General features: G+C 39.4%; 6 protein-coding genes and 2 pseudogenes across 6 annotated transcripts in view; 4 read left to right on the plus strand and 4 right to left on the minus strand.

The window, feature by feature from the left end:
• LOC129758177 (probable serine/threonine-protein kinase DDB_G0282963) overlaps nt 1-24274 on the plus strand; it is a 425584-nt gene that overhangs the window by 185162 nt on the left and 216148 nt on the right. The window lies entirely within an intron of this gene.
• LOC129758179 (uncharacterized) lies at nt 1833-20993 on the minus strand (annotated as a pseudogene).
• LOC129758183 (histone H3-like) lies at nt 2461-7538 on the plus strand (annotated as a pseudogene).
• On the minus strand, nt 3972-4741 carry LOC129758197 (histone H2A). Its single transcript, XM_055755654.1, has one exon. It carries the CDS (start codon nt 4739-4741, stop codon nt 4367-4369), a length of 375 nt encoding a protein of 124 aa, XP_055611629.1. The 3' UTR covers nt 3972-4366.
• On the minus strand, nt 8420-9326 carry LOC129758187 (histone H1B-like). Its single transcript, XM_055755645.1, has one exon. The coding sequence runs from the start codon at nt 9324-9326 to the stop codon at nt 8664-8666; it is 663 nt and encodes a 220-aa protein (XP_055611620.1). The 3' UTR covers nt 8420-8663.
• LOC129758199 (histone H2A) lies at nt 12200-12968 on the plus strand. Its single transcript, XM_055755656.1, has one exon. It carries the CDS (start codon nt 12225-12227, stop codon nt 12597-12599), a length of 375 nt encoding a protein of 124 aa, XP_055611631.1. The 5' UTR covers nt 12200-12224; the 3' UTR covers nt 12600-12968.
• Nucleotides 14015-14329, plus strand: LOC129758209 (histone H4). Its single transcript, XM_055755667.1, has one exon. It carries the CDS (start codon nt 14018-14020, stop codon nt 14327-14329), a length of 312 nt encoding a protein of 103 aa, XP_055611642.1. The 5' UTR covers nt 14015-14017.
• Nucleotides 15655-16147, minus strand: LOC129758202 (histone H2A). Its single transcript, XM_055755660.1, has one exon. The coding sequence runs from the start codon at nt 16145-16147 to the stop codon at nt 15773-15775; it is 375 nt and encodes a 124-aa protein (XP_055611635.1). The 3' UTR covers nt 15655-15772.

Consider the following 24274-nt stretch of genomic DNA (forward strand, 5'->3'; position numbering starts at 1 on the left):
AGGCTTAAACTGGAATCGTCTCTACCAAACAACCAAACCGTCCTTTTCAGGACGACAAATCTGTTTTCTAAGAGTTGGTTTATGCTTATCTTCTAACAAATGCGACAAACCATTTTAGGGAACTTTTATACCTGGGTTATTCTTTCTTGGTTTCCCTACATGGACCAAAACCAGGAACCAAATTCAAACTTGGTCCTCTTACCAGCATGAACTAAACTCGGAAAAGTTGGACACTTGTCGCCAAACTAACTTATTTTTAGAAAAACCATCATCAATCATATCGAGTTACTATCTCATATGCTCAACATTCAGCGTGCTAAACATCCAGTGTGTGGTTGTTGTGAATTAGATGTGGAAGTTCCCTTCCATTTTATATGTAACTGTCACTCATTTGCCAGACAACGTTTTCGTACGTTTTCGTCACCTTTTGTTCGTTTCTACGCTGTTGTCCTTTCCGAAGAATATTGTTCGTATACCATTTGGTTCGTATTGGGTATTTGCTAATTTTCAAATGAAGATGCAATATGAATTAAACGGCTACCATTTGGGTTTAAAAATGTGCCACATTGATTTCGGAAGGATGATTATTATGGCAAAATCATGCTTCCGAAAATCAATCATTTTCACTGAGCCATGCTTGACTACATTCAGAGCCAAAAAATCAAAGCAGTCAAATTTTCCTTCTTCAACCAAATCATATAAACAATCATGCATGACAACGACGCTTCTGTATTTGAAACACTTTTGCGATACATGATGAGGTAAAAAAGGACGCAGACTATCAGCAACGAACGTCTCGATGCTGATTTCCTTCCCCTAACGACTTTCAACCTTTAGGATCATAACTGATATGTATCAGTTCGGAGCGATCTATGTAGGCTATCAGATGATTTTTTATTTTTCGTTTTGCCTAGAAGGACAAAATCATGACTAGGTAACCGCAATGAACTGTCCAGCATGTGCTACAGCTTTTTTGAACATGTGGTCCTGGTATTTATTCAGATTTTTCCTTTTGAAACATTAATGATCGTCTATCAATAACGAGCATTATCAACAATGATGCGAGAATAGACGTTCGGGAATGATTGAGGGAGCGACGTTCAAAATGTATCACCAAGTATGTCGATCACCGTCGATTAGCCACGTGACGAATAGCAACGGTAGCCTCCGGTGGGGCATGGTATATCTTCTTGTATCAAGTTAGTGTTGATTTTCGACATATATTCAATGGGTACTTTTACCACGTGCGTATCACAGCACTCGGAGGTAGCATCATTCTAGCTAGAAACCATTCCTGATTGCTTTTCTTGAGCGATTTTCCGACCACTGGGCAAAATGAATTCAAACGATAACTTTTGGGTTTAAAAATATGTCCAGATGGTTTCCAAAGGACGATGCATATTGCAATACCTGTTTGACAGGGAAGCATGAGCAAACGCCAGCATGGATGTTACCTAGATGCCATCTTGTATTCAGTTTTTTTTAAATAAAACATGAGCACCCTTAAATAGTAAAGGTGAACATTTCGTTATAAGATTTGCTTCAATCTGGATGAATGAAATCAAATATTGCTGGTGCATGGCATCGTAGTGCAATTAAGTATAACTTTTCCCAAAAAGAATGATCGGATCTGAATGACTTATTTACAGTAAAATATTCAGATAATGATACCGATCACATGATGAAATTGGAATAAAACAGATAAGATTGGCTTAGCTACTCTTCCTGTCTTGCGTTGTACAATAAAAAAAAAACTCAAGTTGATCTCCTCCAAAACACTTTTTGTGGCCCTGAAAAGGGCCGTTTTGATAGCATTTCATTGATGGCATGATTTAACCTCCGAAACCGTACAGAGTGCGTCCTTGGCGTTTCAAGGCATAGACGACGTCCATGGCAGTGACGGTCTTCCGCTTGGCGTGTTCAGTATAGGTAACAGCGTCACGGATCACGTTTTCCAGGAACACCTTCAGAACACCACGAGTTTCCTCGTAGATCAAACCGGAGATACGCTTGACTCCTCCACGACGAGCCAGACGACGGATAGCGGGCTTGGTGATTCCCTGGATGTTATCACGCAAAACCTTGCGATGACGCTTGGCGCCACCCTTTCCTAGACCTTTTCCTCCCTTGCCGCGGCCAGTCATTCTTGAAGATTTGTGTTAGGTTGCTTACGAACGGTTGAAACGAAACTGATGCTTAACGGACTATGAGGGTCCTGCTTTTATACGATTTTCTGAGGGTAGACTTTCGAGCATTCCGTTATGCTACTGCTTCGCTTGAAGAGCATAATGTTGCCTGGGTTAAGGGGGAGTTTCTATTCCATGTAAAAGCATAGCATCTGCCGTTTAGGCGGGAACATGTTCCTCGAGCAGAGGTATAAATATGTCCGCTTCCAACCGTTGAGGGTTATTCTGAAATCATCGTTTCTCTTGATCATTTCATAAAAACAATTCAACCACCATGGCTCGTACCAAGCAAACCGCTCGTAAGTCCACCGGAGGAAAAGCTCCTCGCAAACAGCTGGCCACTAAGGCTGCTCGTAAGAGTGCTCCAGCCACCGGAGGAGTCAAGAAGCCTCATCGTTATCGGCCAGGAACCGTTGCCCTGCGTGAGATCCGTCGTTACCAGAAATCCACCGAGCTGCTGATCCGCAAGTTGCCCTTCCAGCGTCTGGTTCGTGAAATCGCTCAGGATTTCAAGACCGATCTGCGTTTCCAGAGCTCGGCCGTCATGGCTCTGCAGGAAGCTAGCGAGGCCTATCTGGTTGGTCTGTTCGAGGACACCAATCTGTGTGCCATCCATGCCAAGCGTGTCACGATCATGCCAAAGGACATCCAGCTGGCTCGTCGTATTCGTGGAGAACGTGCTTAAATTTTCTTCGTTGGTTGAACAAACAAACGGCCCTTTTCAGGGCCACCAAATTTTCTATTTAAGAGTCAGGTATGAATTTTTAATTGTAGTTATAGATTGAAATTTAGCTATCATCACAAAATATTAGGCTATGCGTGGTTCGCCCCATAAGGGGAAACTTGCAATGCGAAAGAACAAAAAGATGACATGTAATCGCTCAGAAATGCTTCAAATCCAACCGAGATAGATTTATTAATAGATGCAGTTTTGGGTGTTGTACCATTACGTGCGGTCTACTCTTTCAAAACTGTAACGTTACATTTGTTACTTTTATTTTTCGACGATGTAATTGTTAATACAAGATTCAATTAATGATTTTCGTTATGAGTTATAAGACTTACTTCAATAAGAAAGAATCCAAATATGGTTGAGGATGAATAATGAATCGAATGGCAACCTTTTGAGTTTAAAAATGTGCCAGATTGATTTCGAAAGGATTATTATACAGCATGATGAATTCAAACGATAACCTTTTGGTTTAAAAATATGTCCAGCTGTTTCCAAAGAACGATGCATATTGCCATGCCTGTGTGACATAGGAAGCATGAACAAGCAAAGATTATTTTTAATAATAATTAAACATGCTTAAATAGTAAGTTGAACATTTTACTGAAAGATTTGCTTCAATTCGAATGAATGAAATCAAATATTGCTGGTGCATGGCATGGTAGTACAATTCAGTATAACTTCGCCCAAAATGTCAGGTCGGGCCTAGAAGACCTATCAGTTTTCAAATTCCTCCGTAGAAGTTAAAAAGCTGCAGTTTATTGAATACAAGCCATCAAACCGTTAACCATTTTTGCGATTGAAAGCGTCGCAATTTGAAAAGCAAAATGGCGACACACGCGGCATCACTGCACAAAGATTGACATGACATGACGTGACTTCCATACAAAATAAAAAAAGGGCCGTGATCAGCTGTTTTAGCTCTGAGATTTCGCCATGTAATAGTTTTGCACTTTTTCTAGATTGCCTCATGATGATTTAGCTATAAACGCCTTTTGTATAATTTTAGTTGAATTATTTCTTGTTTCTTTTTTTATTGAACAATCAGAGTTAAATGATAACTGTCCACAAGGTTCAAGATTCAATCAAGAAACTTGAACTGTTACTTATTAGGTGTTACATTATTACATTAAATTAGCTGTTCAGCTTTTAACAGAATTGTTCAGCATCTAACGGTAACTTAAAATTTAAAATTATTTATATGCAACTAATTCAATAAGCATATTCAAGTAGAACATATTGTGATGCCAACAATATAATGAACCTTATCTCAAAATCCATCATAAAATTAAGCTTGTTATAAAATAAACGGAGCTCATCACGCAAGACTGCATCGAGTTTACTGACATTATAGATGATTGGATATTTTCAAAAGTATCACGAAACTCTTACAAACTGTATTTGTCGTCCTGAAAAGGACGGTTTGGTTGTGAGTAGAGACGATTCCAGTTTAAGCCTTCTTTTCGGTCTTCTTGGGCAGCAGAACGGCTTGGATGTTGGGCAAAACACCTCCCTGAGCGATGGTGACGCCCGAGAGCAGTTTGTTCAACTCCTCGTCATTGCGGATGGCCAGCTGAAGATGACGCGGGATGATACGGGTCTTCTTGTTGTCACGAGCGGCGTTTCCTGCCAATTCCAGCACTTCAGCTGCCAGATATTCCATGACAGCGGCCAGATAGACGGGAGCTCCAGCTCCGACACGTTCTGCGTAGTTGCCCTTGCGGAGCAGACGATGGATACGACCAACTGGGAACTGAAGTCCGGCACGAGATGATCGGGACTTTGCCTTTCCCTTGACTTTTCCTCCTTTGCCGCGGCCAGACATCTTGATGAGTTGAGTTTAGAGTAGCTTTACACAAACGAAACGACGAATGTAGAATGTTGGCAATCCAAAGTGGGTCGGTGCTTATATACCCTAGGCAACCCTGAGCTCATGCAGGTATCTCTATGTCGAACATGAAGCATAAAGCAAACGAGGCAATATGTTTACCCTTGACGCAGCATAAATAGGGAGAAAGGAAACATAATAATGTAGGGGAAAATGACGGAATCGAAGATAGCAAAAACACGTTCCGGGTGAGTTTTGCCTGTTTAAAAGCAGCTGCAACCCAAGTCGGAATCATCAGTTTCGTTTCGAATCTTACCCTAACAACTCGACAATGGCACCGAAAACCAGCGGAAAGGCCGCCAAGAAGTCCGGCAAGGCCCAGAAGAACATCGCCAAGGGAGACAAGAAGAAGAGGAAGGTCCGCAGGAAGGAATCCTATGCTATCTACATCTTCAAAGTGTTGAAGCAAGTCCACCCTGATACCGGAATCTCGTCCAAGGCCATGAGCATCATGAACAGCTTCGTCAACGATATCTTCGAACGTATCGCTGCTGAATCCTCTCGGCTGGCTCACTACAACAAGCGCTCGACCATCACATCCCGCGAAATCCAGACTGCCGTCCGTCTGCTGCTTCCGGGAGAGTTGGCCAAGCACGCCGTCTCTGAAGGAACCAAGGCCGTCACCAAGTACACCAGCTCCAAGTAAATTGTCAAACACGTTTTCAACCGGCCCTTTTCAGGGCCACTACATAATTTGTCAAGAGTCATGTCTCTTTTTATTTTCATGTATAGACTTATCAGCCTAACATTCATTATTTTGAAAATATTTAAGAATAGTTTGGAGTGAAGTAATCTTTGATTTGATTATTTGGAATATTTTGACAAAAAAACTCAGTTTAGTGGCATATTTCTTTGGAAAAAAATATTTAAAAACCCAAATAAATGCTTAATCTTAGTGAACTCTACCAACTGCCATAGATAAAATACAAAAGTACTGAATCAAACAGTCATCGTTCTGAAAATTGGCAAAATTGAGCCTGTAACCGGTACTAAAGTAGTAATTTTAAATACTTATGTTAAGTTACTTTGGTTTTAATCTTTGAGAATTATTGCAACCTTCTTTAAATCAATACACGCATCACACATCATGTTGTAAATTCAATGATTACAACGCAAAATTTCAGAGCCAAAATAGCGCTACCCACGGCAATAGATAGTCATTTTGAAAAGAAGTCACATGGCTGGTGTAACATATCGACCTTCTCAAGCTTTGAGCAGGGACGCCGTATGCATCGCCATTTTGCTTTTCAAATACCGACGCTTCAAATCGCAACAGTGCTCAACGGTTTGTTGACTTGCATTCGATGAACAGTTAAAATGCAGCGTCAAAATTTCTAACGTGGTTTTTGAGCACTGATACACACATTTGGTTTTTGACTATTAGATTGATTCTCCAGCCGCTGGAGGATTGAGAAAGCCATCACTATCCCGTCTTTTTTCGTCGACACCATGGCCACTGTTGTCGTTCAGTTCTAGAAAACATAAAAAAAATGAATAATTTACAGAAAATCGTAAAAACAGCATTTAAAAAGCCCAAAACGGATTTCAGAATATCCATACTTAGATTTTACGTGAATTTCATGTGTCGTCCATGTGGAAGGAACTAAGGTATAACAAAATCAAGTAGAATCGATCAGATACTACAAAATCTTCGTTTACGTGAAAATTACCGTGAAATAAATTTCTAAATTATTTTGGGTGTATTAATGTAAATGAGCTGAAAATTCATAACACACTCTTAAAAAGAAAATTTGGTGGCCCTGAAAAGGGCCGTTTGTTTGTTGAACCAAAGAAGAAAATTTAAGCACGTTCTCCACGAATACGACGAGCCAGCTGGATGTCCTTTGGCATAATCGTGACACGCTTAGCATGGATGGCACACAGATTGGTGTCCTCGAACAGACCAACCAGATAGGCCTCGCTAGCTTCCTGCAGAGCCATGACGGCTGAGCTCTGGAAACGCAGATCGGTCTTGAAATCCTGAGCGATTTCACGAACCAGACGCTGGAAGGGCAACTTGCGGATCAGCAGCTCGGTGGATTTCTGGTAACGACGGATCTCACGCAGAGCAACGGTTCCTGGCCGATAACGATGAGGCTTCTTGACTCCTCCGGTGGCTGGAGCACTCTTACGAGCAGCCTTAGTGGCCAGCTGTTTGCGAGGAGCTTTTCCTCCGGTGGACTTACGAGCGGTTTGCTTGGTACGAGCCATTGTTGTTCAGTTTTTCGAATGATAATGTTGAACAAGCAAACTGGCATCCCTTTTTATACTGGAAAACGAGAGATTTCCCCCTCCACTTTCTACCAACATTCAAGATGGCATCTACTTTAGGAATAAGGTATATAAGGAGACGGTAAACGACAGGCAGACATCAGTTTCGTTTCGATCGTTCGAAAGCAACCTAACACAAATCTTCAACAATGACTGGCCGCGGCAAAGGAGGAAAAGGTCTAGGAAAGGGTGGCGCCAAGCGTCATCGCAAGGTTTTGCGTGATAACATCCAGGGAATCACCAAGCCCGCTATCCGTCGTCTGGCTCGTCGTGGAGGAGTCAAGCGTATCTCCGGTTTGATCTACGAGGAAACTCGTGGTGTTCTGAAGGTGTTCCTGGAAAACGTGATCCGTGACGCTGTTACCTATACTGAACACGCCAAGAGGAAGACCGTCACTGCCATGGACGTCGTCTATGCCTTGAAACGCCAGGGACGCACTCTGTACGGTTTCGGAGGTTAAATCATGCCATCAATGAAATGCTATCAAAACGGCCCTTTTCAGGGCCACAAAAATTCATTCGGAGGAGATCAACTTGAGTTTTCTCACTAGAAGAGAAGTTAAGTGAGTCTTCTCTGTACTGTTTCAATTTTAGTATATGTTCAACATCAAATATTATTAAATTGATATTTTGCTGTTAAGAGACTACGTATGCCTGAAAAAACCTATACTATCGCGCCGGGCTAACCAAATTTTCATTCAGTCCAATTGAAGGTGGGACACGGCAAAAGCTTTTGTAAATTGTCCACTTGCAATTCTAGTTACTGTATAGGCTGGTTGGTTGAATATATAAGCAAAAATCTTTGGAAAGTAAGATGGCGGCTAGGTAAAATTTATGTTGGCGTTTGCATGGCTTACAGGAATTGCAATGTTCATCGTTCTTTGAAAACCATCTGGCTTATTTTTAAACCCAAACGGCAATCGTTCAAGTTCATTTTGCAAAAATAATAATCCCTTGAAATCTATCGAGCACATTTTGAAAACCAAAAGGTAATCGTTTAAATTCATCATGCCTGTAATCGTCCTTCGAAAATTATTGGGTTACATATGAAAGCCGAACGGTATACGCACAATTTCAACACCTATAATAATTTTCTTCTTAGTAGCATCTGCTATATCAATCCATCGTTTAATTTCAATGTTTAATTCTTCATTTAAGAATGTTCATCATAACATTCACTGAAAGCTATTTAAACTACTTCAAATAAAAATATTCATATCATCAAAATTACAAAATTTTGCTCTTATTGTATGAAAGTGAAACTTGGTACTGTATCGAAAAATGTAGTGCCTCCTCGATTGGGTACTACTTCTTCAATACAGTTAATTGGTGTGGGACAAAAAATTTAGTATGTGGTCAAGCTTCTATTCCAAATGCTCTTCGCTTTTTTCACCACCTTAGAATTTTCTTCTGATCTTCTATCCGTCTTTCATTTCAACTCTTTAACCCTCAACGATAAAGCCGCAAATTTATTTCATTGTCAAATTAATGAAAAATTTCTTTTCAAAAACTCTTGTAAAATATGACTGGTAGTCCTGAAAAGGACTGATTCTGTAGGTTAAGTTGAATTGGTCAATTATGAGACAATTTACTTCTTGGCGGCAGCCTTCTTGGCCACAGTCTTCTTGGCAACAGGCTTCTTGGGGGTCTTTGGCTTCTTGGCAGCGGCCTTTGGCTTGGCAGCGGCCTTCTTGGGGGCAGCAGCCTTCTTCACGGTGCCGGCTTTCTTGGCGGCCTTGGCCGTGGCAGCCTTGGCCTTCTTCTCTGCGGCGGCCTTTGGCTTCTTAGCGGCAGCGGCTTTCGGTTTCTTGGCACCAGCGGCCTTTGGCTTCTTGGCCACGGTCTTCTTCTCACCAGCGGCCTTCTTTGGCTTCTTGGCGGCGACCTTCTTCTTCTTCTCACCAGCTGGCTTCTTATCCTCAGCCTTGATCTTGAATGATCCGGAAGCACCGGTGCCCTTGGGTTGGGTGAACTTGCCCTTCTCGACACCGCTCTTCAGGGCCTTCTTGATGAAGGGCGACAGCTTGGCCACATCACACTTGTAGTTGGCAGCGATGTACTTCTTGATGGCCTGCAGTGACGATCCCTTGCGTTCCTTTAGGGTCTTGATAGCGGCAACAACCATGTCGTTGACTGGCGGGTGGGTGGATGGCTTCTTGGGCTTCTTATCTCCCTTGGGGGCCTTTGGCTTCTTGGTGGCCTTGGCAGGAGAGGCAGCTGGAGCCGCGGCAGCAACTTCGGTTTCAGTCATTTTGGTGTTGGTTGGTAGGATGGTCACACTTCACGAGGAAAAGTTTATGAATGTAGCCAATGACTGCTCCGAGCAGTCCGTTATATTTGATGTCCGTGCTAGTGACTAGCGACAGGTAACGTTATTCCATTTGAAAAGAATCATTTTCAGATTTTAAGAAACCTTTTTTTAAAACACTGTTTATCCAAGATTATTACAAAAAAAATCATAGATTTTAATTTCATTTATTGAAAGTGAACTCAATAGCTTATAAGAAAATCAATTCGAACAGACTGAATGTTGACGGAGACATAGGAAATTTTGACGTTTCATACCGCCCTTTAGCAACAAAGTTGAAGGTTGTTATTAAAAATGTCAATTTTAACTATTGAAACAATGAAAATTGTTATGATTTACTGTTCAAATTAAGAAATGGTAAGTTAATTTGATGGATCATTCAAGTTTTTCAAATAATTATATGTTTTATCCATATCAAAATGCGATTTTGCGAGACACTTCCAGCGGACCTTAGTTTCAATCATGTACGTGGTCTTTAAGATGGTTTTATTTAACTATTAAAGAACAATGAGTCATGAGTGAATTATGATTTCTCTTCTAATTAACAAAAAGTATTGATGTTAGATCATTATAGCCATTTTGTAATTTTTATATAAAACCTTATCTTTTTTTAAAGAACACAATGGAAAACTTTGCACATATCATATTCGGTAAAGTATTATGTGACAATTAATAGAACAATCTGATCTGATTAAATTTTAATTCTTAATCTCAATAATCCTCATACAGATGTTTAAAATTGAAATCATAATTATTTAGAAAAATAGAATTCTCTTTTTCGATTTCTCTACACCAATTTCAAGTCTCATTTAAAACTTATTCTAATTGATTCACAGTATGTTTGGTGCTTTGAAATCAGTACAAGTTGCTCTGATTTTTCATACAGATTAAAATCCATTTAAGTTAATGGACTTAAGACTAAAGTTAAATAAATTATTTATTTTATGCGTCGCGCTACCAGTTGTCAACAATTAATTTTTACGTGCTTTTTTTTAATAATAAAAATTATATGTATCAAATTTAGTAGATTTCCATAAAGAAATGCTCTTCCGTGATTCTTCAAAACTCCAAGCAATTGAAATTCGTAAGCTTATGTGCCGTTATGCCAATATTTTTGAACAAAACACTGAAAAAGCATTTTTGTATAAAAAAAGGGATTGGGAGTTTGAATATTCCGCAAGCTACATTCAAAGATGATTTATAGCAAATATCGCTGATACATAATGCACTGTTCGAAAAATATCTTATTTTCACCAATTCGACGACTTAGAGTCGAACCATTGTCTTTTGAAAAATATCAGGAACATTTTTGAAGCCGAAAGATAAACGTGTAAATTCATAAGGCGCTAATAACTGCAATTTGGAAACAATCAAGTCAAATAATTAATTTTAAGCTTGACTAGGTTAAGCTTAAAATAAATTATTTGACTTGATTGTTTCCAAATTGCAGCTATTGTCACCTTACGAAATTACACGTTTGACTTTTGGCTTTAATAACGCTCCAGATATTTTTCAGAAGACAATGATTCTTATAAAACTATCGAGGATAACAGATTTTAAAAAAAATATCATATATAGCCAAAGCAGGTATGCATGAATTCTGAGCCATGAATCAGGAATTAAAAGACTAGTCATAAAATTGCTCAGCGATCAAAGGGATGTATCATTGACAAACTACATCCAATGCGCGCGATAAGGATTTTAAAATGAATTTGATTGAATCATAAATATATACAGATCACTTATAACATTCTATTGAATTCAAGTATCACTTTTCCGTCAGGTTTAACTCATTTTATACAGTAAGTGTGGAATTCTGGTACTTCAATGTTCGTATTTTGTGTTGTATGAAATTAAATACAGTGAAATTTTTGTTATGTGTTGACTATTTTAAAATGATTTTTTTCTTAGAGCTATTTCATCAAACATGCGTAGTTCGTTATTTTTATTTCATCGTCAATTTTGATTGTAGTTCATTGATGCGTCCCAGAACACACTCCAAAAAACAATTCACATAAAAAAATAACGATCATAATAAAGAAATGATTTCAATTTGAAAAGAAAAACGACTCATCTCTCATAAACATGTTGTGGCCCTGAAAAGGGCCGGTTGAAAACGCTTTTGCCAATTTACTTGGAGCTGGTGTACTTGGTGACAGCCTTGGTTCCTTCAGAGACGGCGTGCTTGGCCAACTCTCCCGGAAGCAGCAGACGGACGGCAGTCTGGATTTCGCGGGATGTGATGGTTGAGCGCTTGTTGTAGTGAGCCAGCCGAGAGGATTCAGCAGCGATACGTTCGAAGATATCGTTGACGAAGCTGTTCATGATGCTCATGGCCTTGGAAGATATTCCCGTATCAGGGTGGACTTGCTTCAACACTTTGAAGATGTAGATAGCATAGGATTCCTTCCTGCGGACCTTCCTCTTCTTCTTGTCTCCCTTGGCGATGTTCTTCTGGGCCTTGCCGGACTTCTTTGCGGCCTTTCCGCTGGTTTTCGGTGCCATTGTAGTAGAGTTGTTTGGGTTAGATTCGAAACGAAACTGATGATTCCGACTTGGGTTGCAGCTGCTTTTAAGCAGGCAAAACTCACCCGGAACGTGTTTTTGCTATCTTCGATTCCGTCATTTTCCCCTACATTATTATGTTTCTTTTCTCCCTATTTATGCTGCATCGAGGGTAGCATATTGCCTCGTTTGCTTTATGCTTCATGTTCGCCATAGACATACCTGCATGAGCTCAGGATTGCCAAGAGTATATAAGCATCGACCCTCTGTGGATTTCCAACATTCTACATTCGTTGTTTCGTTTGTGTAAAGCTACTCTAAACTCAACTCATCAAAATGTCTGGCCGCGGCAAAGGAGGAAAAGTCAAGGGAAAGGCAAAGTCCCGATCATCTCGTGCCGGACTTCAGTTCCCAGTTGGTCGTATCCATCGTCTGCTCCGCAAGGGCAACTACGCAGAACGTGTCGGAGCTGGAGCTCCCGTCTATCTGGCCGCTGTCATGGAATATCTGGCAGCTGAAGTGCTGGAATTGGCAGGAAACGCCGCTCGTGACAACAAGAAGACCCGTATCATCCCGCGTCATCTTCAGCTGGCCATCCGCAATGACGAGGAGTTGAACAAACTGCTCTCGGGCGTCACCATCGCTCAGGGAGGTGTTTTGCCCAACATCCAAGCCGTTCTGCTGCCCAAGAAGACCGAAAAGAAGGCTTAAACTGGAATCGTCTCTACTCACAACCAAACCGTCCTTTTCAGGACGACAAATTTGTTTTATAAGAGTTGGTTGGTGCTTATGTCCTTACAAATTCGACAAATCATTAGCGTAAGCTGAACACCTTATTTAATGTAATAATGTAATAAAAATGGAATATTGGAAATGTGCAAACATATTAAAAAACAGTATGAAGACGTGCAGCGCCTAGGAAATGTCCTGCATCGCATTCAACATTTCATTGAGCATACTATTGCTTACTCAAATACTGCGTTTTAAGAAATCAGTTCAGTTGTAGTTACTGTAGTATCTGAACTTAATATGAAATGCTTTTTTTAGCAAGCTGGCTAATCAAATTACCTTTCAGATGAGAGATTTACAGTTTCGAGCGAGATTCATAGCCCGCTATTACAAAGGGTAATAAAACCTCTTCTGTGCTGACTGTAACTCAACCGCAAGCCTTTTATATTTATCCCAAAATTCACGAGTTTTATCTCTTATTTTTAAGTACCAATAGTGACTACAGATTTGTTTGTCAATAATTGTGAATACGGATTTAACAGTTTTTTTTTTAAATAAGCCTATTCAATAACAAAAATGATGCCCCCAATAAAACAATCAAACAAAAACTCTGTCCGTGAGCGATTGTCGCGCATGAATGTATACCTGAATGATAACGTCTTTTAAAATCGTTAACCACACAATTAAACAAAGTGAAACATGAAAATATCATAACTAACTCTCAATAAGATAACTTAGTGGCCCTGAAAAGGGCCGGTTGTTTGAATGAAAGAAAAAAAATTTAAGCACGTTCTCCACGAATACGACGAGCCAGCTGGATGTCCTTTGGCATGATCGTGACACGCTTAGCATGGATGGCACACAGATTGGTGTCCTCGAACAGACCAACCAGATAGGCCTCGCTAGCTTCCTGCAGAGCCATGACGGCCGAGCTCTGGAAACGCAGATCGGTCTTGAAATCTTGTGCGATTTCACGAACCAGACGCTGGAAGGGCAACTTGCGGATCAGCAGCTCAGTGGATTTCTGGTAACGACGGATCTCACGCAGAGCAACGGTTCCTGGCCGATAACGATGAGGCTTCTTGACTCCTCCGGTGGCTGGAGCACTCTTACGAGCAGCCTTAGTGGCCAGCTGTTTGCGAGGAGCTTTTCCTCCGGTGGACTTACGAGCGGTTTGCTTGGTACGAGCCATTGTTGTTCAGTTTTTCGAATGATAATGTTGAAAAAGCAAACTGGCATCCCTTTTTATACTGGAAAACGAGAGATTTCCCCCTCCACTTTCTACCAGCATTCAAGATGGCTTCTACTTCAGGAATAAGGTATAAAGGAGACGGTAAACGACAGGCAGCCATCAGTTTCGTTTCGATCGTTCGAAAGCAACCTAACACAAATCTTTAACAATGACTGGCCGCGGTAAGGGAGGAAAAGGTCTAGGAAAGGGTGGCGCCAAGCGTCATCGCAAGGTTTTGCGTGATAACATCCAGGGAATCACCAAGCCCGCTATTCGTCGTCTGGCTCGTCGTGGAGGAGTCAAGCGTATCTCCGGTTTGATCTACGAAGAAACTCGTGGTGTTCTGAAGGTGTTCCTGGAAAACGTGATCCGTGACGCTGTTACCTATACTGAACACGCCAAGCGGAAGACCGTCACTGCCATGGACGTCGTCTATGCCTTGAAACGCCAGGGACGCACTCTGTACGGTTTCGGAGGTTAAATCATTCCATCAATGAAATGCTATCAAAACGGCCCTTTTCAGGGCCACAGAAAGTGTTTCGGAGGAGATCAACTTGAGTTTTCTTAACAGGAAGAGAAGCTAAACGATTCTTCTCTGTATTGTTCCAATTTTAGTATATGTTCAATATCATCCTTTATTTTATTCATATTTAAGGTGGGACACCGCAAATCTTCTAGTAGATTACCTCAAATCCAAGTTAGTTAACTGTTTAAACTTCAGTGCGCTTTTTTACTGGTTGGTTCTATCTATAAGGTACAATCTTTTGAAAGTAAGATGGCGGCTAGGTAAAATTTATGTTCGCGATGGACATGCTACATGGCATACAGGTATTGCTATACTCATCGTTCTTTGGAAACCATCTGGCATACTTTTAAACCCAAAAGATAATTGTTAAAGTTCATTTTGCAACAATGATCATCCCTTGAAATCTATCGCGCACATTTTGAAACCCCAAAGATAATCGTTCAAGTTCATCTTGAGTACAATCGTCCTTTGAAAACTATTGAATATCATATAAAAGCCGAATGGTGTCTTCTCTGTTTTGTTCCAATTTTAGTATATGTTCAGCATCATCTTTTATTTTATTGGTAATATATTGTTATGACACCTCTGAGGCCCAAGTAGACTTATATGGTGTATGTTTTAGCTTAGCTGAAAATAAGATCAAGTTGGCTTAGTTTAGTTTAATCAGGAGGCTACGGTTTACATCTTTGCTATCGTATCATAGCAATAATGTAGCTCATCTTAACAAGAAGGCGTCTTTCATTATTTCCACGCCAACCTTCAATGGGAAAGTTATATCGAAAGCTATTACCATGCCAGGTTAGCAATATTTTTCTTTTCAACGTAATCTCTGTTAAATATTGAAAACATTGCAGACTATGGACAGGGCAACCATGTGGTAAAAACCACGAAAGATACTTGATTAAGGCAATCGCTTCAAATGGGTTGTGTTTGTATATGCATGCATAAGTCAACTCCCACTTTGCTCTCTGTTCACTATTTAAGCTGGCTGATGCAATTTATTCGTTGCAATCATTTGAATGCAAGATGGCGGCTAGGTTAAATTTATGCTAACTTTCGTCATACAGAAATTGCAATATGCATCGTCCTTTGAAAGCAATCTGGCACATTTTTCAACCCAAAAGATAATCGTTATTAATTCTGGCAAACTAGTACTATGATCAAGCATAATTTGTCTACGACTTCTTCGTTGCACATATTTATTAAGCATACTCACAACATTGCGAGGTAATTTGGTATTTACTTTTTCATAACTTTTGTTAAATCTTTGTGGGCATACATATTCTCGACAAGGGTATGTCGTATTTGGTTTGTATTATGAAGCATCAACCAACTCTTAGAAAAAAGATTTGTCGTCCTGAAAAGGACGGTTTGGTTGTGAGTAGAGACGATTCCAGTTCAAGCCTTTTTTTCGGTCTTCTTGGGCAGCAGAACGGCTTGGATGTTGGGCAAAACACCTCCCTGAGCGATGGTGACGCCCGAGAGCAGTTTGTTCAACTCCTCGTCATTGCGGATGGCCAGCTGAAGATGACGCGGGATGATACGGGTCTTCTTGTTGTCACGAGCGGCGTTTCCTGCCAATTCCAGCACTTCAGCTGCCAGATATTCCATGACAGCGGCCAGATAGACGGGAGCTCCAGCTCCGACACGTTCTGCGTAGTTGCCCTTGCGAAGCAGACGATGGATACGACCAACTGGGAACTGAAGTCCGGCACGAGATGATCGGGACTTTGCCTTTCCCTTGACTTTTCCTCCTTTGCCGCGGCCAGACATTTTGATGAGTTGAGTTTAGAGTAGCTTTACACAAACGAAACGACGAATGTAGAATGTTGGCAATCCAGAGCGGGTCGGTGGTTATATACTCTTAACAACCCTGAGCTCATGCAGGTATGTCTATGGCGAACATGGAGCATAAAGCAATTGAGGCAATATGCTTACTCTTGATGCAGCACGAATAGGATGAAAAGGAACATAATAATGTAGGGGAAAACGACGGAATCGAAGATTATGAAAACACGTTCCGGATGAGTTTTGCCTGTTTAAAAGCAGCTGCAACCCAAGCCGGAATCATCAGTTTCGTTTCGAATCTAACCCAAACAACTCTACTACAATGGCACCGAAAACCAGCGGAAAGGCCGCCAAGAAGTCCGGCAAGGCCCAGAAGAACATCGCCAAGGGAGACAAGAAGAAGAGGAAGGTCCGCAGGAAGGAATCCTATGCTATCTACATCTTCAAAGTGTTGAAGCAAGTCCACCCTGACACCGGAATCTCGTCCAAGGCCATGAGCATCATGAACAGCTTCGTCAATGATATCTTCGAACGTATCGCTGCTGAATCCTCTCGGCTGGCTCACTACAACAAGCGCTCGACCATCACATCCCGCGAAATCCAGACTGCCGTCCGTCTGCTGCTTCCGGGAGAGTTGGCCAAGCACGCCGTCTCTGAAGGAACCAAGGCTGTCACCAAGTACACCAGCTCCAAGTTAATTGGCAAACCATTTTCAACCGGCCCTTTTCAAGGCCACAACATGTATATGAGAGATGAGTCGTTTTTCTTTTCAAATTGAAATCATTTCTTATTATGATCGTTATTTTTTTATGTGAATTGTTTTTTGGAGTGTGTTCTGGGACGCATCAATGAACTACAATCAAAATTGACGATGAAACAAAAATAACGAACTACGCATGTTTGATGAAATAGCTCTAAGAAAAAAACCATTCTCAAATAGTAAACACATAACAAAAATTTCACTGTATTTAATTTCATACAACACAAAATACGAACATTGAAGTACCAGAATTCCACACTTACTGTATAAAATGAGTTAAACCTGACGGAAAAGTGATACATGAATTCAATAGATTGTTATAAGTGATCTGTATATATTTATGATTCAATCAAATTCATTTTAAAATCCTTATCGCGCGCATTGGATGTAGTTTGTCAATGATACATCGCTTTGTTCGCTGAGCAATTTTATGACCAGTCTTTTGATTCCTGATTCATGGCTTAGAATTCATGCATACCTGCTTTGACTATATAATATTTTTGTTTAAAATCTGTTATCCTCGATAGTTTTATAAGAATCATTGTCTTCTGAAAAATATCAGGAGCGTTATTAAAGCCAAAAGTTAAACGTGTAATTTCATAAGGTGACAATAGCTGCAATGTGGAAACAATCAAGTCAAATAATTTATTTTAAGCTTAACCTAGTTAAGCTTTAAATTATTTATTTGACTTGATTGTTCCCAAAATGCAGTTATTGGCGCCTCATGAATTTACACGTTTATCTTTCGGCTGTAAAAATGTTCCTGATATTTTTCAAAAGACAATGGTTCGACTCTAAGTCGTCGAACTGGTGAAAATAAGATACTTTTCGAACCGTGCATTATGTATCAGCAATATTTGCTATAAATCATCTTTGAATGTAGCTTGCGGGATATTCAAACTCCCAATCCCTTTTGTTTAAACAAAAATGCTTTTTCAGTGTTTTGTTCAAAAATATTTGCATAACGGCACATAAGCTTACGGATTTCAATTGCTTGGAGTTTTGAAGAATCACGGAAGAGCATTTCTTTATGAAAGTCTACTAAATTGGATACATATAGTTTTTATTATTAAAAAAAGCGCTTTAAAATTAATTTTCGACACTTTCGACAACTGGTAGCGAGACGCATAAAATAAATAATTTATTTAACTTTAGTCTTAAGTCTATTAACTTAAATGGATTTTATTCTGTTTGAAAAATCAGAGCAACTTGTACTGATTTCAAAGGACCAAACATACTATTAATCAATTAGAATAAGATTTCTATGAGACTTGAAATTGGTTTAGTGAAATCAGAAAAGAGAATTTTTTTTCAAAATAATTATGATTTCAATTTTAAACATCTGTATGAGGATTATTGAGATTAAGAATTAAAATTAGATCAGAACAGTGATCGTTGTTCTATAAATTGTCAGGATACTAATCATAATACTTTACCGAATACGATATGTGCAAAGTTTTCCGATGTGTTCTTTAAAAAAAGATAAGGTTTTATATAAAAATTAGAAAATGGCTTTAATGATATAACATCAATACTCTTTGTAAATTTTAAGGGAAATCATAATTCACTTATGACTCATTGTTCTGTAATTGTTAAGTAAAACCAACTTTTAACCCACGTACTTGATTGAAACTAAGGTCCGCTGGAAGTGTCTCGCAAAATCGCATTTTGATATGAATAAAACATATAATTATTTGAAAAATATGAATGATCCATCAAGTTAACTTACCATTTCTTAATTTGAACAGTAAATCATAAAAATTTTCATGGTTTCAATAGTTAAAAATGACATTTTTGATAACAACCTTAAACTTTGTTGCTAAAGGCCGGTATGAAACGTTAGAATTTCCTATGTCTCCGTCAACATTCAGTCTGTTTGAATCGATTTTCGAATATGCTATTGAGTTCACTTCCAATAAATGAAATTTAAATCTATGATTTTCTTTGCAATAATCTTGGATGAACAGTATTTTAAAAAAAGGTTTCTTAAAATCTGAAAATGATTCTTTTCAAATGAGATAACGTTACCTGTCGCTTGTCACTAGCAAGGACATCAAATATAACGGACTGCTTGGAGCAGTCATTGGCTTCATTCATAAACTTTTCCTCGTGAAGTGTGAGCATTCTACCAAACCAAAACTAAAATGACTGAAACCGAAGTTGCTGCCGCGGCCCCAGCTGCCTCTCCTGCCAAGGCCACCAAGAAGCCAAAGGCCCCCAAGGGAGATAAGAAGCCCAAGAAGCCATCCACCCACCCGCCAGTCAACGACATGGTTGTTGCCGCCATCAAGACCCTGAAGGAACGCAAGGGTTCGTCGCTGCAGGCCATCAAGAAGTACATCGCTGCCAACTACAAGTGTGATGTGGCCAAGTTGTCGCCCTTCATCAAGAAGGCCCTGAAGAGCGGTGTCGAGAAGGGTAAGTTCACCCAACCCAAGGGCACCGGTGCTTCCGGATCGTTCAAGATCAAGGCTGAGGATAAGAAGCCAGCTGGCGAGAAGAAGAAGAAGGTCGCCGCCAAGAAGCCAAAGAAGGCCGCTGGTGAGAAGAAGACCGTGGCCAAGAAGCCAAAGGCCGCTGGTGCCAAGAAACCGAAAGCCGCTGCCGCTAAGAAGCCAAAGGCCGCCGTTGAGAAGAAGGCCAAGGCTGCCACGGCCAAGACCGCCAAAAAAGCCGGCACAGTGAAGAAGGCTGCTGCCCCCAAGAAGGCCGCTGCCAAGCCAAAGGCCGCTGCCAAGAAGCCAAAAACCCTCAAGAAGCCTGTTGCCAAGAAGGCTGCCACTAAGAAGTAAATTGTCACTTCACTGACGAATTCAACTTATCCTACGGAATCAGTCCTTTTCAGGACTACCAGTCATGTTATACAAGAGTTTTTAAAATGAAATTTTCGTTAATACGATTTATTTTTCTGTACAATTGGATATTGTGCGTATACCATTTGGTTTGTATGTATCATCTGGTAATTTTCAAACGCTCATGATAACGTTACCTCATTTATCGTCCTTATCGGTGAAAAGTGATGTTTTTTTAGTAAGAACATCTTAAGATTATAAAATTTTTATAGACGGATAGAAAGTTATATGAAATGAAAGATGGTGAAAATGAGCGGGTAAAATTTATTTAAAGCATTATCATCACATATAACTTTTTGTTCGGCACGGGCAAACTACTATGAAGTGGTAGATACAGATAAAGTTGCATCTACCACTACAAATTAGTAGGGCATGCGTGTTTCACCCAACAAGCGGTAACTTGCAGAGCAAACTACCAACAAAATATGGTATGTGATCGCTCAGATAAGCTCCCGAAAACTTAGGAACGCATTATCGTTGTGTAGCCTTCTTAGTTCGTTACCATAGCGTTCGTTACAACCAGGGTTTGGTTTACCGATAAAACCGATAAATTAAGTAACAAACATAAATAACGTTGATTAATCTCTTCACCAAGCTAGCGATAACTTTATAAATTCCTTCATTTAGCTGATAAGCTGATTTTCTATGGAACATAACTTTAAAGATTGCCTTTTGGATTGAAAAATGTGCCAGATGGTTTTCAAAGTACGATATCCTCAATAGTCTTTTCAGAGTAAAGCAAATCAATGTTGTTGAACATATACTAAAATAAGAACGATTCTCTGAATATTCGCTTAGCTACTCTTCCAGTTTTGCATTGAACTATAAGAAAACTCAAGTTGATCTCCTCCAAAAACTGTATTTGTGGCCCTGAAAAGGGCCGTTTTAATAGCATTGATGGCATAGTTTAGCCTCCGAAACCGTACAGAGTGCGTCCCTGGCGTTTCAAGGCATAGACGACGTCCATGGCAGTGACGGTCTTCCGCTTGGCGTGTTCAGTATAGGTAACAGCGTCACGGATCACGTTTTCCAGGAACACCTTCAGAACACCACGAGTTTCCTCGTAGATCAAACCGGAGATACGCTTGACTCCTCCACGACGAGCCAGACGACGGATAGCGGGCTTGGTGATTCCCTGGATGTTATCACGCAAAACCTTGCGATGACGCTTGGCGCCACCCTTTCCTAGACCTTTTCCTCCTTTGCCGCGGCCGGTCATTGTTGAAGATTTGTTTTAGGTTGTTTCACGAACGGTTGAAAAGAAACAGATGCTTAACGGACCATGAGGGTCCTGCTTTTATACGATTTTCTGAGGGTAGACTTTCGAGCATTCCGTTATGCTGCTGCTTCGCATAATGTTGCCTGGGTTAAGGGGAAGTTTCCCTTCCATGCAAGAGCATAGCATCTGCCGTTTAGGCGGGAACATGTTCCTCGAGCACAGGTATAAATATGTGCGCTTTAAACCATCGAGGGTTATTCTGAAATCATCGTTTTCCCCTTCGTAGTGGTGATATAGAGTATCAAACTCTCTGCCATTCTATACCAGATCTATACATACATACATCGTTTCTCTTGATCATTTTTCAAAAATAATTCATCCACCATGGCTCGTACCAAGCAGACCGCTCGTAAGTCCACCGGAGGAAAAGCTCCTCGCAAACAGCTGGCCACTAAGGCTGCTCGTAAGAGTGCTCCAGCCACCGGAGGAGTCAAGAAGCCTCATCGTTATCGGCCAGGAACCGTTGCTCTGCGTGAGATCCGTCGTTACCAGAAATCCACCGAGCTGCTGATCCGCAAGTTGCCCTTCCAGCGTCTGGTTCGTGAAATCGCTCAGGATTTCAAGACCGATCTGCGTTTCCAGAGCTCGGCCGTCATGGCTCTGCAGGAAGCTAGCGAGGCCTATCTGGTTGGACTTTTCGAGGACACCAATCTGTGTGCCATCCATGCCAAGCGTGTCACCATCATGCCAAAAGACATCCAGTTGGCTCGTCGTATTCGTGGAGAACGTGCTTAATTTTTTATTCTTTGGTTAAAACAAACGGCCCTTTTTAGGGCCACCAAATTGTTTTTCAAAGAGATAGTGTTGTTTTTTTTACCAATTGGACCACAGAAATTGAATTTCTTATTGAAAATTTCGCATCATCAACAGACCGTGGGTTCTTTATGTGCATTGTAGTAAAAAATGTTTGCATTTTTTCAACCGTCTTCAGAATTCAAAAACTTTAATGTCTGCTGGCCTAATGGATTTTAACTTCCTCCGAATTTATGCAAACGTTTTTCTTTGGATGTACTTACAAAAAAAAATGCAAACAGGCAGATCAATGATGCGAAATTTTTTGAAAGATATTCAATTTCTGCTGTCCGCTAGCTTCGAAATAACGTAATTTTGGTGAAAATCTTTGTCACTTATGATCTAAATGAACTTTCAGGTTATGTTTCCTGAAACCATCTTCTCACTCACTCAATTGTTTGGGAGACATTTTTATTTGTAAGTATTTCTGTTTAAACCCGTCAAAACTTTTTAAAACTTAAATATGGCATACAACAAAAACACTTAAAATGCTGCCAACATGATACTGCTGACCTAAAGTTTTTACAAACAACTTTTCACACAAAGTTTGTAGTCTCAAAAATTGCAATATTGATTTGAACTTAACCGGAATTGATCAAACCATTTGTTCATAAATAGGAACTCAATTTTGATCTCTGCTGCAAATATTTCACTTTAGAAGTAGCGAAGCTTTCTTGATTGTCAAAATTCTTTCTTCAACAATTTGCATTCCCTGATTTTCAAGTTACTTGGTTCTTTGCAAATAAGTATACCATGTACAACAATCACTTTTTCTGTTATAATGGTTTTATGATTCGTTGTTGTCAGCCGAGAATGAACTTTTTTTTAGATTGTTGTATATTGCGCTTAAGAACCATGGACACGAAGATCATAAAACCACATAAAATCTTTCACAAAAAATGAAGTTACTGAAAATGAACTGGAGATTTGTCGATCTAATTAATCTCAATAATGCATGTAAGCACATACTTAGGCAGAAACTTAGGTGAATCCGTGCACCCAAGGTGGATAACCATCATACTTAGGTATTAATCCCAGCTAAATGGTGTCCAGACACTAGGTTTACGAAGTTTTTGAGCTAAAATCAAGGTTAGTGCAAAATAAACTAAGAGTAAACATTTGGTTCTAGCTGCTTTGTGTGAGGAACAAAAAGGTATAACCATTTCATGTTGTTGCAAATTTGCAACAATTAATTATTTGGCTAAATACTCGAAATGTGTGAAAATTATATTTTTTCATTATTTTTCCCTTCATGTACTCATCATTGCGCACTATTGAGAATTTTTTCAAGAAAAAATAAAAAATCATGAAATGAAGGGTTAATACCTAGTCATAGTTATACCCGTCCAACGTTTTGAAAGTAAATAATATCATCTCTATGGATTCTTAAACGTGTTTTTAAGTATGAGTTTTGAGTATGAATTTTGAGTGTGATGTTTGATCTTATTTCTAACAAGATTCTTAACAAAAGTGGCTTGGTCAAAATTATTTATTAAGTGAATTAGCTTGGAGCTTATTAATCATTCATTTGATTAGAAAAAAACAAACTTTATAAAATAATGATTTATTTAAAGTAACGCATATTTTTCAGTGAATCTTCGTTTGAACAAACTAGGAATATTTCAAACTCCTGAGTTTTTGAAAACAAGACTGTGCCATTAGACTGAGGCGACTTGGGGTCATTTTTGAATTTCTCAAAACCTGGGGTCTAAAAAGTTTCGTTTTAGTCCAAAACTTATCCATGATTTATTGCAGAATTTTTATGTAACGTTCACATGAGTAAATTTAAACTTTTTGGTTTGCATGGGAAAATTGAATATTTTGTACTGAAAGATCAACATAATTTTTTTTTCTGTGGAACCTAGCTTATGGTTTTTGTGCAAATTCATAAATTACTTTAAGGAAATTTTACACTGAACAACTTTGTTGAAATCTGTATCTTATTAGACAAAAAGTAATAAGGTTTTGAATGGGGTTATATCTTTTGGCATTGATTCTCTGTTACAAAAAATAAAAAAAAAATGTTCTTCTAGAATTTTTTTTTTACCTGCCGCATCTGGAAATAAGCTATATGTTTTCACTTGTCCCAATAAACGGGACAAGTGTGAATTTAAAAATTTGTTTTTGCCAATATTTTTAAATATTTTACTGCTACAGTCAAATACGATGCGGCAACGTAGGGTACAATAATCGGTCGAATTAACTGTAGATATTAAAATTTTTGACTATTTTGATATGTCAATATTTATAAATTTGTTATTTTGCAATTTTTGTGAGTATTGTCAATCTTGCATACTTTGCCAATGTTTTCAATTTTGTTTTCAATTTTTATCTTTTTTGTCATTTTTGTAATTTTGGCCATATTTGTCATTTTGGCATTTTTGTCAATTTTGTCAATTTTATCAATATTAGAAATTTTTATAATTTTT

Source organism: Uranotaenia lowii, chromosome 3 (assembly GCF_029784155.1).
Source record: "Uranotaenia lowii strain MFRU-FL chromosome 3, ASM2978415v1, whole genome shotgun sequence".
Classification (NCBI taxonomy): Eukaryota; Metazoa; Arthropoda; class Insecta; order Diptera; family Culicidae; genus Uranotaenia; species Uranotaenia lowii.

What these genes read in the sequence shown, in the direction of transcription:
- LOC129758197 (XM_055755654.1), bottom strand. Translation starts at nt 4,741, where the DNA reads ATGTCTGGCCGCGGCAAAGGAGGAAAAGTCAAGGGAAAGGCAAAGTCC.
- LOC129758187 (XM_055755645.1), bottom strand. Translation starts at nt 9,326, where the DNA reads ATGACTGAAACCGAAGTTGCTGCCGCGGCTCCAGCTGCCTCTCCTGCC.
- LOC129758199 (XM_055755656.1), top strand. Translation starts at nt 12,225, where the DNA reads ATGTCTGGCCGCGGCAAAGGAGGAAAAGTCAAGGGAAAGGCAAAGTCC.
- LOC129758209 (XM_055755667.1), top strand. Translation starts at nt 14,018, where the DNA reads ATGACTGGCCGCGGTAAGGGAGGAAAAGGTCTAGGAAAGGGTGGCGCC.
- LOC129758202 (XM_055755660.1), bottom strand. Translation starts at nt 16,147, where the DNA reads ATGTCTGGCCGCGGCAAAGGAGGAAAAGTCAAGGGAAAGGCAAAGTCC.